The 14,388-nt window shown below is 41.6% G+C and overlaps 1 protein-coding gene across 1 annotated transcript; it reads right to left on the reverse strand.

The window, feature by feature from the left end:
- Positions 1-1,317: 1,317 nt before the first annotated feature.
- Positions 1,318-13,142, reverse strand: LOC131203066 (16 kDa beta-galactoside-binding lectin-like). The gene is made up of 4 exons (XM_058192951.1): positions 13,018-13,142; positions 7,788-7,867; positions 5,437-5,608; positions 1,318-1,766 (listed from the first exon to the last, which is right to left on the reverse strand). The coding sequence occupies exons 1-4, from the start codon at positions 13,027-13,029 to the stop codon at positions 1,620-1,622; spliced, it is 411 nt and encodes a 136-aa protein (XP_058048934.1). The 5' UTR covers positions 13,030-13,142; the 3' UTR covers positions 1,318-1,619.
- Between the last annotated feature and the right edge of the window lie 1,246 nt (positions 13,143-14,388).

Here is a 14,388-nt window from a genome sequence, read left to right on the forward strand (position 1 = left end):
TAAGCCCACAGGAGTGCTGGAAACTGGAAGAGCAGCTCCATAGTGTGCGTGCGCACGCCCGGAAACTGAGCTTCCGGTTTCTGGTGAGCACATACACACCGGTCACCTGGTCTTCTGGTTGTTGTTTTTTAATTTATTTATTTACATTTATATCCCACCCTTCTCCGAAGACTCAGGGCGGCTTACACTATGTTAGCAATAGTCTTCATTCTATTTGTATATTTATATACAAAGTCAACTTATTGCCCCCGTGTTTCTGGCATGTTTCTGGCATGTATGTACACGTGAAGACCAGCTGGCCAACATGCACTCCAGAGAAGTGCTGTTCCGGTTTTTGGCGCTCCCATGCGTGTGTGCTGGGGAGGGACTGTTCTTCTTGTTTCCAGTGCTCCCCCATGTGTGTGTACGCGCTGCCGTTTCGGCCTTCAGTGCCGAAAAGGTTCGCCAACAGTGTCTCATACCATAAATGGTGCAGCTCCTCAACTTACGACCACCGTTGAGCCCAGCATTTGTCGCTAAGTGAGACATTTAAGTGAGTTCTGCCTCATTGTATGACCTTTCTTGCCAAAGTTGTTACGCGAATAACAACTCCAGACAAACGCAGCAACAAAGGCAGTTCTTAAGTCGGTAACCCGGTTGTTTAGCGAATCTGGCTTCCACGCGGACTTTTCCTGTCAGAAAATTGCAAAAGAGCATCCAGGGACACTGCCATCGTCATAAATATGAGTCAGTTGCCAACGGTCTGAATTTTGTTGATCACGTGACCATGGGGAGGTTGCAACGGTCGTAAGTGTGAAAAGCGGTCATTTTTTCACTGCTGTTGTAACTTCGAATGGTCATTAAACGAACTATTTGTAAGTCGAGGACTGCCTGTACATACATCTATCTCAGCAGTTCTATTGTTCTCACAGAACCTGTTGTGGTTGGTTTTGTTTTAATTTTATGCTTAGCCAAGATCTCCAAAATTTTCTTTAAGAAAAGGGCCTCTGTGGCTCAGACTGCTAATGCAGTCTGTTATTAACAGCAGCTGCTTGCAATTACTGCAGGTTCTAGTCCCACCAGGCCCAAGGTTGACTCAGCCTTCCATCCTTTATAAGGTAGGTAAAATGAGGACCCAGATTGTTGGGGGCAATAAGTTGACTTTGTATATAAATATACAAATAGAATGAAGACTATTGCTAACATAGTGTAAGCTGCCCTGAGTCTTCGGAGAAGGGCGGGATATAAATGCAAATAAATAAAAAAAAAAGCTTTGAAAGACCTAGATTCCATCAGCAAGTGGAAAGCTTGATTTTCACAAAATGAACAAAACAACTGTGTTTTTCATAGGTCTTTTATTTCTTGGAAAATGAACCTCATTCATAACACAGCATGGTAAAGAAACGGACCTTGAGGTGAGATGGGCAAGAAAGATGGTGAAAATTTAAGGAGTTTGGACTGCTTTGACCAAAAAAAATTGGGTAAAAGGAATGCATAAATTCCAGGGGGGAAAAAAACAGAAAACAAAATAACAGAGTTGGAAGGGACCTTGGAGGTCTTCTAGTCCAACCCCCTGCTTAGAACATCCTGTCAAATTGTTTGGGACAACCAATTCCGTTCGACTAGAGAACAAGACCTCCTCAGGGAAATGTCACCGATTTGATTCTGAAGTCTCCGGCCACTCCAAGATAATCAATCAGATTAAGGCACAGCCGGTTGGGGAAGACAATTTCTCCACTCCCTTCCATCTTCACTCGGATGTCGTTGCCCGTAAAACTGAAGGTGATCTGGAAGACATCGTAACAAAAGAAAACCAAGACTGAGGGTGGACATCAAAGTCTCTTTGGTGCTCTTAGGTTCTGAATGCTTATCAAAGCCATGATTTACACTATGAAGAAAGAGCATTAGGTTCTAATCCAAGGTTAACGTTGAAGTAGAATAGACCTAACAGGGTACAGTTAGGGAAGTCCCTCCTAAAATGCTATCCTGGTATATGTATCATGAGATCAGTGGTGGGATTCAATTTTTTTTACTACCAGTTCTGTGAGCATGGCTTGGTGCGCGTGGCTTGGTGGGCGTAGCAGGGGAAGGATACTGTTGAATCTCCATTCCCTCCCCCCTCCAGGGGAAGGTTACTGCAAAATCCCCATTTCCTCCCAATCAGCTGGGACTAGGGAGTTAGAGAATAGACGGGGGCCAGTCAGAGGTGGTATTTACCGGTTTTCCGAACTACTCAAAATTTCCGCTACCGGTTCGCCAGAACTGGTCAGTACCTGTTGAATACAACCTCTGCATAAGATACATTTTCTTAGTGTAAGGGTGATGAATCAAATGATTAATAGAATAACAGAGTTGGAAGGGACATTGGAGGTCTTCCAGTCCACCCCCTGCTTAGGCAGGAAACCCTACACCACTTCAGACAAATGGTTATCCAACATCTTCTTAAAAACCACCATTGTTGGAACATTCACAAGTTCTGGAGGCAGGTTGTTCTATTTATTAATTGTTCTCACTGTCAGGAAATTTCTCCTTAGTTCTAGGTTGCTTCTCTCCTTGATTTGTTTCTATCTGTTGCTTCTTGTCCTGCCCTCAGGTGCTTTGGAGAATAGTTTGACTCCCTCTTCTTTGTGGCAGCCCCTGAGATATTGAAACACTCCTATCATGTCACTCTTAGTTCTTCTTTTCATTAAACTAGACACACCCAGTTCCTGCAACGGTTCTTCATATGTTTTATCCTCCAGTCCTGTAATCATCTTTGTTGCTCTTCTCTGCGCTCTTTCACAGATGTTTCCTCAGTATGAACTAATACTTACAGCAATGTTTCTTAATCTTGGACTTCAACTCCCAGAATTCCCCAGCCAGTCTTGATATTCTTAAAGTTGCCAAGGTTAAGAAACAATAAATTACAGCCTCATTGGAGTTGACTTTTAAAGAAGATTGCAGTAATTACTCCCTCATTACATATATATTTTTTTTGTTTACATTTATACCCCGCCCTTCTCCGAAGACTCAGGGCGGCTTACAGTGTATAAGGCAATAGTCTCATTCTATTTGTATATTTTTACAAAGTCAACTTATTGCCCCCCCAACAATCTGGGTCCTCATTTTACCTACCTTATAAAGGATGGAAGGCTGAGTCAACCTTGGGCCGGGCTCGAACCTGCAGTAATTGCAGGCTACTGTGTTCTTAATAACAGGCTTTACCAGCGTGAGCTAAACCGGCCCTTTACATACTCCCTGTTTACATAGATATTTGTATGTAAAGTTTTAAGATCATAAAACAGATTATTTTTATGATAAGGCAGAAAGAGAATTGGGACAATTATCCAAAAATCTCTTCCATAGGAGGTCTCCCATTAAAGGCATGAGGCTCACCCTTACCAACCTAGGTGCCTGTAGATGCATGGAATTTAGTTCCCAGAATCCTCAGCATAGTAGCTGGGGGAATTTTGGAAGTTGCAGTTTGCACATCTGGAAGGCATCTACATTAAGGAAGATTGCTTTAACAGATTAACAGAGTTGGAAGGGACCTTGTAGGTCATCTAGTCCTACCCCGGCACAAGCAGCGGACCCTACATCATTTCTGACAAATGACAGTCCAATTTTTTCTTGAAAGCCTCCAGTGATGAAGTTCCCACAACTTCCAAAGGCAAGCTGTTCCATTGCTCTCTCACTATCAGAAAATTCCTCGTTTCCAGGTTGAATCTCTCCTTGGTCAGTTTCCATTCGTTGTTCCTTGTCTGGTCCTCAGGTACCTTGGAAAATAGTTTGACCCCCCTCCTTTCTGTGGCAGCCCCTGAAATATTGGAAGACTGCTATCATGTCTCCCCTGGTCCTTCTCTTCACTAGACTAGCCAGGCCCAGTTCCTGCAACCGTTTATCATATGTTTTAGCCTCCAGTCCCCTAATCGTCTTTGTTGCTCTTCTCTGCACTCTTTCTAGAGTCTCAACACCTTTTTTTATATTGTGGTGACCAAAACTGGATGCAGTATTCCAGGTGTGGTCTTACTAAGGCTTTATAGAGTGGTATTATTTTATTTATTTGTTTGTTTGTTTGTTTGTTTGTTTGTTTGTTTGTCTGTTTTTGTTTATTTAGTCACACAGTATATATAAGCGTAAGCATGAAATAACTATACATTATATAAGCATATATATAAGTGTGAATATGTAATAACTATATTAATTAGATATAACGAAGAAAAGAATAGGACAGGAATGGTAGGCACACTGGTGCTCTTATGCACGCCCCTTACAGACCTCTTAGAAATGGGGTGAGGTCAATGGTGGACAGTTTTTGGTTGAAGCTTTGGGGATTTTGGGTCTTGGCTGTATCATGTCTTCCATGGTTTGATTCATACATGGGATCCTCACATAGGGAGTCAAACTATTCTCCAAAGCACCTGAGGGTAGAACAAGAAGCAATGGGTGGAAACTAATCAAGGAGAGAGGCAACTTAGAACTAAGGAGAAATTTCCTGACCGTTAGAACAATTAATAAGTGGAACAACTTGCCTGCAGAAGTTTTAAATGCTCCCACACTGGAAATTTTTAAGAAAATGTTGGATAGCCATTTGTCTGAACTAGAAGGCCTCCAAGGTCCCTTCCAACTCTGATGATGATATTATTATTATTACTATTACTATTATTTATTATTATTATTATTATTATTGTTGTTGTTGTTGTTGTTGTTGTTATTATATACATTTCATACACTTCCAGATTTCTGTGTTTTGCAAACCAGCTCCGTGGTTTATGGCTTAGCATGTTGCCTTTTCTTACTAAAACACTGGTTTTTTGTTGTTTTTTAAAAAGGAAGCTAGTACTGGATATGGTGAATACACACAAGCATCCTGTAACTTGTAACTTGCAAAAGGAGAGCACAAGACACTGGGATACTGCAACTGTCAGCCAGTTGCCAAGCATCCAAATTTGATCATGAGACCAAGGGGATGCTTCAACGGGTCATACGTGTGAAAAAATGGCCATACGTCGCTTTTTTTCAGTGCCGTTATAACTTTGAATGGTCACTAAACAAACAGTTGTAAGGTCAACAGCTATCTGTATAAGCGGAACTTCCATCTGTAACTTCCATTAGTCTTCCTCTTTATACGGTTCCTCCAGAACAGGAGTCAGCAACCGGCGGCTCTGGAGCCGCATGTGGCTGTTTCATCCCTCTGCTGCGGCTCCCTGCTGCTGGTCGGCTCCACAATTGATAGGACTTTCAGTTAGGACAGGTAGAGGAAAAAGGACGCCATGCTAGGAGGAGACTCTATGGTGGAGGAACTGGACTTCTGGTCGGCTCCAGAATTAAATGGGAGCTTCCAGTTAGGACCTTTGTGGCTCTTTGAGTGTTTAAGGTTGCCGACCCCTGCTCCAGAGTGTCACAAAGATACAACTGGTGCTCTATTGACCCTCTGCCCCACTCTTCGTGTCTCACTTCCTGCCAATAAGTCCTCACCTCAACCTCACAATTGTGACGAAAAGGGAAGTCAGGTGGTCTTTCCTCATCCTCCCAGGCACTGCCTCTCCTGGAGTTACACACCAAAGTGTTGACATCACCCTTGCAGTCAAAACGTGGGTTGAAATGGAGCGCCAGGTTGTCACAGTCTTTACCCAGGTTGATCTCAAATCTGAGGGTGGAATTACAAGCGTGAGAGAAGCCAGAACACAACGGGGAGTTTCAGAGGGAGGGGATGCTTGGAAGGGAGGGAGGGAGGGAGGGAGGAAGGAAGGAAGGGGAATTGAGGGGAGAGAGGGAGGGAGGAATGAAATACAAGAAAGGAAGGAGAAAGGGAGGGAGGGAAGGAAGGGGGAGGGAAGAAAGGAAGGAAGAAAGGAAGGAAGGAAGGAAGGAAGGAAGGAAGGAGGGAGGAAGAGGTGGGGGAAGGAAGGAAATACAAGCAAGCAAGCAAGCAAACCAAAGGAATAGAGGAGAGAGAGGAGGAAGGAAGAAAGGATAGATGGGAGGAAGGAAGAGGAATACAGGGAAGGGAAGGGAGAGGAGGGAGGGAGGGAGGGAGGGAGGGAGGGAGGGAGGAAGGAAGGAAGGAAGGAAGGAAGGAAGGAAGGAAGGAAGGAAGGAAGGAAGGAAGGAAGGAAGGAAGGAAATATTTAAAATCAGACCATGAATGGGCAGGGATATCTCTCCTTAGGAAAACCAAAAGAAAGGAACAGCCTGCTTCCAGGGACTGAAAAAGTTATTTTGGTAAAGGTTTCCTGTCTTCCTAATCTTCCCCAGCTTAAAAAAAAAAAGGATATTAAGAAGAGTGATGGCCATAAGAGAAACCATTTCTGCAAGGAACTGCCTGGAGAGCATCTGGAAAACTTCTTTGGGTGGGGGCATAGCTGCTCTCTGATGAGGAGCAAGGACGTTTGCTGAGGAATTTTTAAACAAAATGAAGGCAGGCCGTACAGTACAGCCTTAAGGCCATTGACTCCCCCTTTAAAGTTTGACCGGCTGCTCCAAAATTTACTCCCAGGCAGCCATAATGTTTAACTCACAAAAACTGGAAATCATCACCACATGTTAGGAGAGTTATAATAATTCCCTCAACGCTGTCAAACTATTTACTGAATCTGCACTACTATTAATCTTCTCATCGTTCCCATCACCCATCTCTTTCCACTTATGACTGTATGACTGTAACTTTGTTGCTGGCAATCCTTATGATTTATATTGATATATTGACTATTATTTGTGTTGTAAATGTTGTACCTTGATGAAGGCATCTTTTCTTTTATGTACACTGAGAGCATATGCACCAAGACAAATTCCTTGTGTGTCCAATCACACTTGGCCAATAAAAAATTCTATTCTATTATATGTTAGTCTATGTCAGTGCTTTTGAACCTTAGTAACTTTTAAAAAGTGTGGACTTTAACTCCCAGAATTCCCCAGCCAGCATATGGTGTCTGGGGAATTCTGGGACATGAAGTTCACCTCGTTTAAAGTAACCAAAGTTGAAAAACACTGTTCTACTGTTTTTTTAAAAAAAAATCAGGAGACTGATAGCTCCTTCTCTAACTCCCGATTTTATTAACAGACATAAACATTTTTGAGCTGCAGCTCGCAAAATTTTAGGCCCGTTAATAAAAATTGTCATTTGGGAAAAGGGTTACTGGATATATCGCATAAACTGTGATAGATTTAAGTGCAAATTATATAGAGATAGATAATGGATGGATGGATGGATAGAGAGAGGGGGGGGGAGAGAGAGAGAGATGATAGATAGATAGATAGATAGATAGATAGATAGATAGATAGATAGATAGATAGATAGATAGATAGATAGATAGATAGATAGATAGATTATAGCTTATAGATAGAGATATAGAGACATAGAGAATGGAATGGAATAGAATGGAATAGAATTCTTTATTGGCCAAGAGTGATTGGACACACAAGGAATTTGTCTTCGGTGCATAAGAGATATAAGCAATAAATTATGATCGCAGTCATCCTAAAAATACATTCATTGCTAATCATAAGATACAACACTTGGTGATTAGTCATAGGATACTAAATAAGCAATCAACATAAATCATACCAAGAAATTAAATAAAAGAATGCAAATCGTAAAGATAGAAGCAACAAAGTTGTAGTCATAAGTAGAAAAGGAAATGGGTAACAGGAAAAAAGAATAACAGTAACAAAGTCTTACGAAATAGTTTGACAGTGTTGTGGGAATTCAGCTGTAATGTTCATGTGACCCCTTTTTATTTCTGGGAATTGAAGGGAAGTCCAAATAGCCCCCTCCCCAACCCCCAACTCCCCATTCCATGAAACCTTGTCCCAATTCCTCCTCTTACTCTTTGCAGTCTGGTAAAATTGTCCCTTTCACGACGAGCGATTCTCCGGGACAAAGCTTAAACTGCGTAGCGATCACTCCCTAGGAAAAAATAAAAAGAAGATGGACATTTTAAACGGCATGCTAGGACTGACAAAGAGTTTTGAACGTGGGCTCCTCCATCAGACCATTCAAAGAGAATTTGAGGGTTACAGGATCTCTCATTGGAGACAGCAGCCAATTTTAGGCTAATCAGTCAGCCTGTTTTAGAAGACTTGTTTTAGAAGACTATTTCAGGTTGATCGGTCATCTTGTTTAACAGATTAACAGAGCTGGAAGGGATCTTGTAGGTCATCTAGTCCAATCCCCACACACATACACACACACAAGCAGGAGACCCTACATCATTTCTGACAAATGGTAGTCCAGACTCTTCTTGAAAATCTCAAGTGATGAAGCTGCCACAACTTCCAAAGGCAACTTCTGTTCCATGGGTTGATTGTTCTCACCGTCAGAAAATTTCTCCTTATTTCCAGGTTGAATCTCTCCTTGGTCAGTTTACATCCATTATTCCTTGTCTGGCCGTCGGGTACCTTGGAAAATAGCTTGGTCCCCTTCCTCTCTGTAGCAGCCCCTCAAATATTGGAAGACTGCTATCCTATCTCCCCTGGTCCTTCTCTTCACTAGACTAGCCATACTCAGTTCCTGCAACCCTTCCTCATATGTTTTAGCCTCCAGTCCCCTAATCATCCTGGTTGCTCTTCTCTGCACTCTTTCTAGAGTCTCAACATCTTTTTTTACATTGTGGCGACCAGAACTGGATGCAGTACTCTAGGTGTCCTAAGGCTTTATAGAGCGGTATTAGTACCTCCCCTGATCTTGATTGTATCTCTCTGTTAATGCAATTTAGGACTGCATTGGCTTTTTTGGCTGCCGCCGCACACGATATTGAATTAGTTGTCCACTAAGACTTCAAGATCCCTCTCACAGTTACTGCTATTAAACCTGGTTTCACCCAGTCTATTTTAGAACAGACAGGCAGATATACTGACAGATAGATAGAGAGACAGGAGGAAGCTAGGTATAAGGTCTCTTTCCCAGTCAAATCTGAAATGTGAAAGAGGCACAGGGTCCCATAACAACATCGAAATAAGTAGTCCCAAAATGGACCTGTTGATGATCTGGAATCAAGAGAATCACCAACCCAGTAACATCATCTCAAGTGGCCTGTTCCATAGGCTCTTCATTCTTCACATAGAACCCAGTATCCTGGCTTAATATGGAAAGCACCACTTCTGCACAAGAAGCCTTAAGCCATCTTCTGGCTACCTTAGCAGTGGGTTGATGATGATGAGAGATGTAGCTCAATTGTGGTCGTAAGCCGGGGTGGGCTGCTGGGGGTTCGCAGGGGTTCGGGAGAACCTCTAGCTAAGATTCTGTGCAGTTTGGAGAACCCCCAAATGATCCCGCTCCTGGCTGGCCCTGCCCTGCCCCGCCCCCCCTGCCCCTCCCAGGAGTCCCCACACGGCCCGTTTTGGATGCAGGTAAGTGCCGGGTGTGCACGGAGGCTTGGGGAGGGCAAAAATGGGCCTACCAGATGTTTGGGAAAGCCGGAAACGGGCCTGTTTCTGGCCTCCAGAGGGCCTCCGGAGCCTGGGGAGGCTGTTTTCACACTCCCGGAGGCTTGAGGAAAGCCTTTGGAGCCCGGGGAAGGCAAAAACAGACACATACCGCCAGACTGTGACCTTCAAATATGTTGACATTGCACTTTTAACCCTGGTTGCTTAGCTGGAAAGATGTGGCGAGCTAGGGTCGTGGAAAAAAGGGAACTATATACTAGGAACACATGTAAAAATAACCACGTTGTAACATTGTGGTTAAAGGAACCGAAAGCGCCCCCAGTTGCTATGACACGTTCGCAGAATCCAAAAGTATTGTGCTTTGAGGTTTTAGCAATAGCACTTAAGATTTATATACCGCTTTCCAGCCCTCTCTAGGTGGTTTACAGAGTCAGCCTCTTGCCCCCAACAATCTGGGTCTTCATTTGACCCACCTCAGAAGGACGGAAGGCTGAGTCAACCTTGAGCCTGGTGAGATTTGAACTGCCAAATTGCAGGCAGCCGGCCGTCAGCAGAAGTAGCCTGCAGTACCGCACTCTAACCACTGCGCCACCATGGCTCCTAAGATATTTTAAGATATATAGCATAATGCTGGACAGTGGCTCCAGGGCCAATTAGCCACAAGCCGTCCCTTTGGACTGCTTGTCCAAATGACCCTCACTGCAATGGAATGTACAGTAGTGGCCAAAATTGTGGAAACCTTTTGGGAAAAGTTTATTTTTGAGGTTTGATGGCTAATAACACCACTATTTTTTGGGAGTTTCAAGATAATTACATTCCGCTGCTGGAATGGCCTGGGAATAGCCCAGACCTTAATCCAATTGAAAATCTATGGAGCCGACTAAAGAAACTGGTTAGTCAGAAGCGACCCAGCAATAAAACCCAGTTAATAGAAGCAATCATTCAATCTTGGTTTCCCATTATAACAGATGCAGAACTAAAATACTTGGTTCACTCCTTGGGAAGACATAATTCATGCTAAAGGTTACCCAACTAAGTATTCACTGACATGGTGATAATTTTTGTATATCTCGTTTTTTCTACGTGGTTCACTTTCCTTCTTTATACTGCAACTGCTATTCTAATAGCAAATGTATTGTAATAGCATATGTATTGTTCTTTTTGTATTTTATTTTGACTGTGCACTGCCCTGAGTCCTTCGGGAGAAGGCCGGTATACAAATTAAAATATTATTATTATTATTATTATTATTATTATTATTATTATTATTATTATTATTATTATTATTATTATTATTATTATTATTATTATTATTATTATTATTATTATATCTTTCATAAAAGTTATTGCATTATGTTCTTGATTAAATTATCTTTCCATTTTAATTTTATGGCACTACTTCAAAAAAAAGTGGCGTTATTAGCTAGTTTTAGAAAATACACTTTTCCCAAAAGGTTTCCACAACTTTGGCCACTGCTGTAAGTGCCTTATATCAAAAGCTTTACATTTCAATAGAATATATATTTTTTTATTTTATTTTTTGCTATGCTTTAAATTCTAATAAATCTGTGAATCCTAAAGTGAGGCTTTTGTGGTTGTGCTGTCTTCTCAATTTCTATGAAATGCTGCTATGCTCATGATTTAGTTTTTCCCCTGACAATTATTATTGATTGATTGATTGATTAAATTTATATGCCGGCTATCTCACTGTTGCAGTGACTCTGGGCAGCTTATCAAATGACAAGAAGGTAAACAAGATATTCCACAAACAAATTAAAATTAAGAGGATTAAATAAGCCACTGAAAAAACCAAGAGGAGAGGCGACGCAGGGGTAGGGATCTTCTCTCTAATCCAGGGGTGAAATCCAGCAGGTTCTGACAGGTTCTGGAGAACCGGTAGCGGAAAGTTTGAGCAGTTCAGAATTCCACCTCTGGCTGGTCTCAGAGTGGGGTGGAAATGGAGATTTTGCAGTATCCTTCCCCTGCCAAGCCCACCAAGCCATGCCCACAGAACCAGTATTTTAAAAAATTGGATTTCCCCACAGCTGTACACCCTTGATCCCTGCATAACAAAAGAAAAGAATACCCTTCATGCCACGCAAGACAATTTTTCAAGAATCATCCTTAAAATAAATTTTTAAAAAACATCTTGTCTTTCATCAAACTGAATCAAGATGACCGGACAGCTTAGATGGTGGAAATATTTAGGACTTGGTCCCAGAATGGCTGATTAATGCTGTGAATATCAAAAGTAAAAGGCCATCTGTACAATCCAGATTAAAGGATAAAGTTAGAATGAATAGAATAGACTAGAGCAGGGGTCTACAAACTTGACTCCAGAAGTCCACAAGTCTTAAAAGAGCCAAGTTTGCAGACCCCTGGAATAAAGTAATAGAGCTGCAAGGGACTTTGGAGGTCCACTAGTCCAACCCTCTACTTAGGAAGGAAACCCTACACCACTTCAGACAAATTATTGACCTCACCCCATTCCTAAAAGGACTATAAGGGGCATGCATAAGAGCACAAAAGTGCCTACCGTTCCTGTCCTATTGTTCTCTTCATTATAGTATTATATGCATATTTTTACTTATACTTTTACTTATATATACTTTTTCTCTCATGATGAATTATTGTTTATGTTGATGATTGTATATACTGTTGTGACAAAATAAAATAAATTTAAAAAATGGTTAATCCAACCTCTTCTTAAAAACTTCCAGAAGCATTCACAACTTCTGGAGGCAAGTCATTCCACTGATTGATTATTCTAATTGTCAGGAAATTTCTCCTTGGTTCTAAGGTGCTTCTCTCCTTGATTAGTTTCCACCCATTGCTTCTTGTCCTATCCTCAGGTGCTTTGGAGAACAGCCCGACTCCCTCTTCTTTGTGGCAACCCCTGAGATATTGGAACACTGCTATCATGTCTCCCCTAATCCTTCTTTTCATTAAACTAGACATACCCAGTTCCTGCCACCGTTCTTCATATGTTTTATCCTCCAGTCCCCTAATCATCTTTGTTGCTCTTCTCTGCACTCTTTCTAGAGTCTCCACATCTTTTTTACATCGTGGCGACCAAAACTGAATGCAGTATTCCAAGTGTGGCCTTACCAAGGCATTGGAATGTTCTCTTTCCAAGCCAAAGTTTGTAGAAAAAGCTTTAAAATAATTAACTTCTATCTTCAGTTAGCGCACGAACGCACAAAAATAAATCTGCACATATCAAGCATCCGTTTAATCGCCTGTGCATAAGCTGCAAAGTGTGCTTGTCGAAAAAGAGTTCGCATATTGATAAAACTCAGTATTAACGACATAAGGCAGCCCAATTAATAAGCATACAGTATGGGGGTTTTATACCACCATCACCCTCCCCCCCAAAAAAACAACACAGCAGAAACAATTAAAAAGAAGCATCCAAACAATTTAAGGAAGTGGATTCTGAACTTCAAACCCAAATGCCAAAATAAACAAGGCAGTTTTTAAAATGTAACAAGTCTTTGTAATTTATTTATTTTTTTGCTGCAAAACATTAATGCGGCTGTTTCTCAAGCAATACCCCGAAGGGAGGAAAAGCCACACTTGTGGCTGTCAATCAACAACAATTCTACACCTTGCAAGCCTTTGCTGGAAATTTTGATTAAAAAAACAAAGACACCCACCCACCCCCGAACTTACACATTTACTCATGGTGCAGCCTTGTCCAGCCCCGAGTTGGTACAGTACTTTTAACTGCGATCTCAGCTCTGTGACTTAAGCAGAGTTTCCCTTGTCCTTTAAATAGCTGAAGGGAAGAGCATCACATGATGCAAAAGACTGAATGAAGGGTAGGGTCAGATAACCAGAAATAGAAGCAGGTGATGAGACGGGGAGAAGAGGCTGATGAACCGAAGCAGCTGCTACACCAGTTTCTTAACAGGGTGGGATTTTTTTAAGGGTATAGGACAGGGAATATTAGCAGCCCTTTGGTGAGGGGCTTCGTTAAACGGGTTGCTTTATTGTTCCCTGGACTAGATTTTGGAAGCTGACAGGAACTATTCTTCTTATTCTTGGTATTAATGCAGGAGGAGCATAATGATTAGCGTTTCAGAAATTTTATGCATATCAATTTAGCAGAGGAAGGAGGAGGAGAAAAGGAGGAGGAGAAGAGAAAGGGAGAAGGATGAGGGGAGGTGGAGGAGAAGGAGAAAGAAAGAAAGAGAAAGAAAGAAAGAAAGAAAGAAAGAAAGAAAGAAAGAAAGAAAGAAGAGAAAAAGGAGGAGAAGAGAAGAGAAGAGAAGGGAAGGGAACAGAAGAGAAGGCAACTTTCAATGGATATTGAAAGTTGCCAATTTGGCTGAGATGGCAAAAATCTCAGCCTTTTTGAAAGACAATACGCATGAAAGATATTTAAATGAATGGAAAAAATGGACTGACTATATTCAAAACAGATATCAGACTAAGACTTATCAGATCGCCTTTGAATGATTAGGATGTATTATTTTTGATTGTTTTGGGGGAGGTTAGGAATTGATGAGAATTGTAGGAGTATTTTGGGGAAAACATGGTAGTTACTTGCTCATCTCAGACAAACAAGCAAATCCAAGCTTTCCAGCCTTCCAAGAATTTGCATTCTTCCAGCTTAGATTAATTACTGGTACCTAGTAATAAATCAGGTTTAATGTTTGGACATTTGCTCCTAGAGATATAAACTATGGTCTAATCTATTTTTTTTTTCCTCATGACTTTTTGGGGACAAATTATTTACTTGTTGATGCTTTGTCCATCTGGAAAGATGTTTCTCGAAATCAGCAACTTCGTGAAACTGCCTTTCACTTGGACCATGTCGTAGGGGGGAAAGTCACCGGAGAAAGCAATTACTGGTAGTCTTTGTCTTACAGTTCATTTAGTGACCATTTGAAGCTACAACGGTGTTGAAAAAAAAGTGACTTTTGACAGTTTCTCACGCTTACGATCATTGCAACAATCCCCCGCGATCACGTGATCAAAAGTCAAACACTTGGCAACTGGCATGTATTTATGACTGTTGCAGTCCTGGGGTCACGTGAT

Source organism: Ahaetulla prasina, chromosome 8, assembly GCF_028640845.1.
Source record: "Ahaetulla prasina isolate Xishuangbanna chromosome 8, ASM2864084v1, whole genome shotgun sequence".
NCBI classification, from domain to species: Eukaryota; Metazoa; Chordata; class Lepidosauria; order Squamata; family Colubridae; genus Ahaetulla; species Ahaetulla prasina.

Excerpts from the sequence above, each read along its gene's own strand:
- LOC131203066 (XM_058192951.1), bottom strand. Across the intron at positions 5,609-7,787 it reads ATTTTACCAGACTGCAAAGA|ATTTGAGATCAACCTGGGTA; the intron begins GTAAGAGGAGGA and ends TTCCACCCTCAG. Across the intron at positions 1,767-5,436 it reads GTCACAATTGTGAGGTTGAG|ATCACCTTCAGTTTTACGGG; the intron begins GTGAGGACTTAT and ends GATGTCTTCCAG.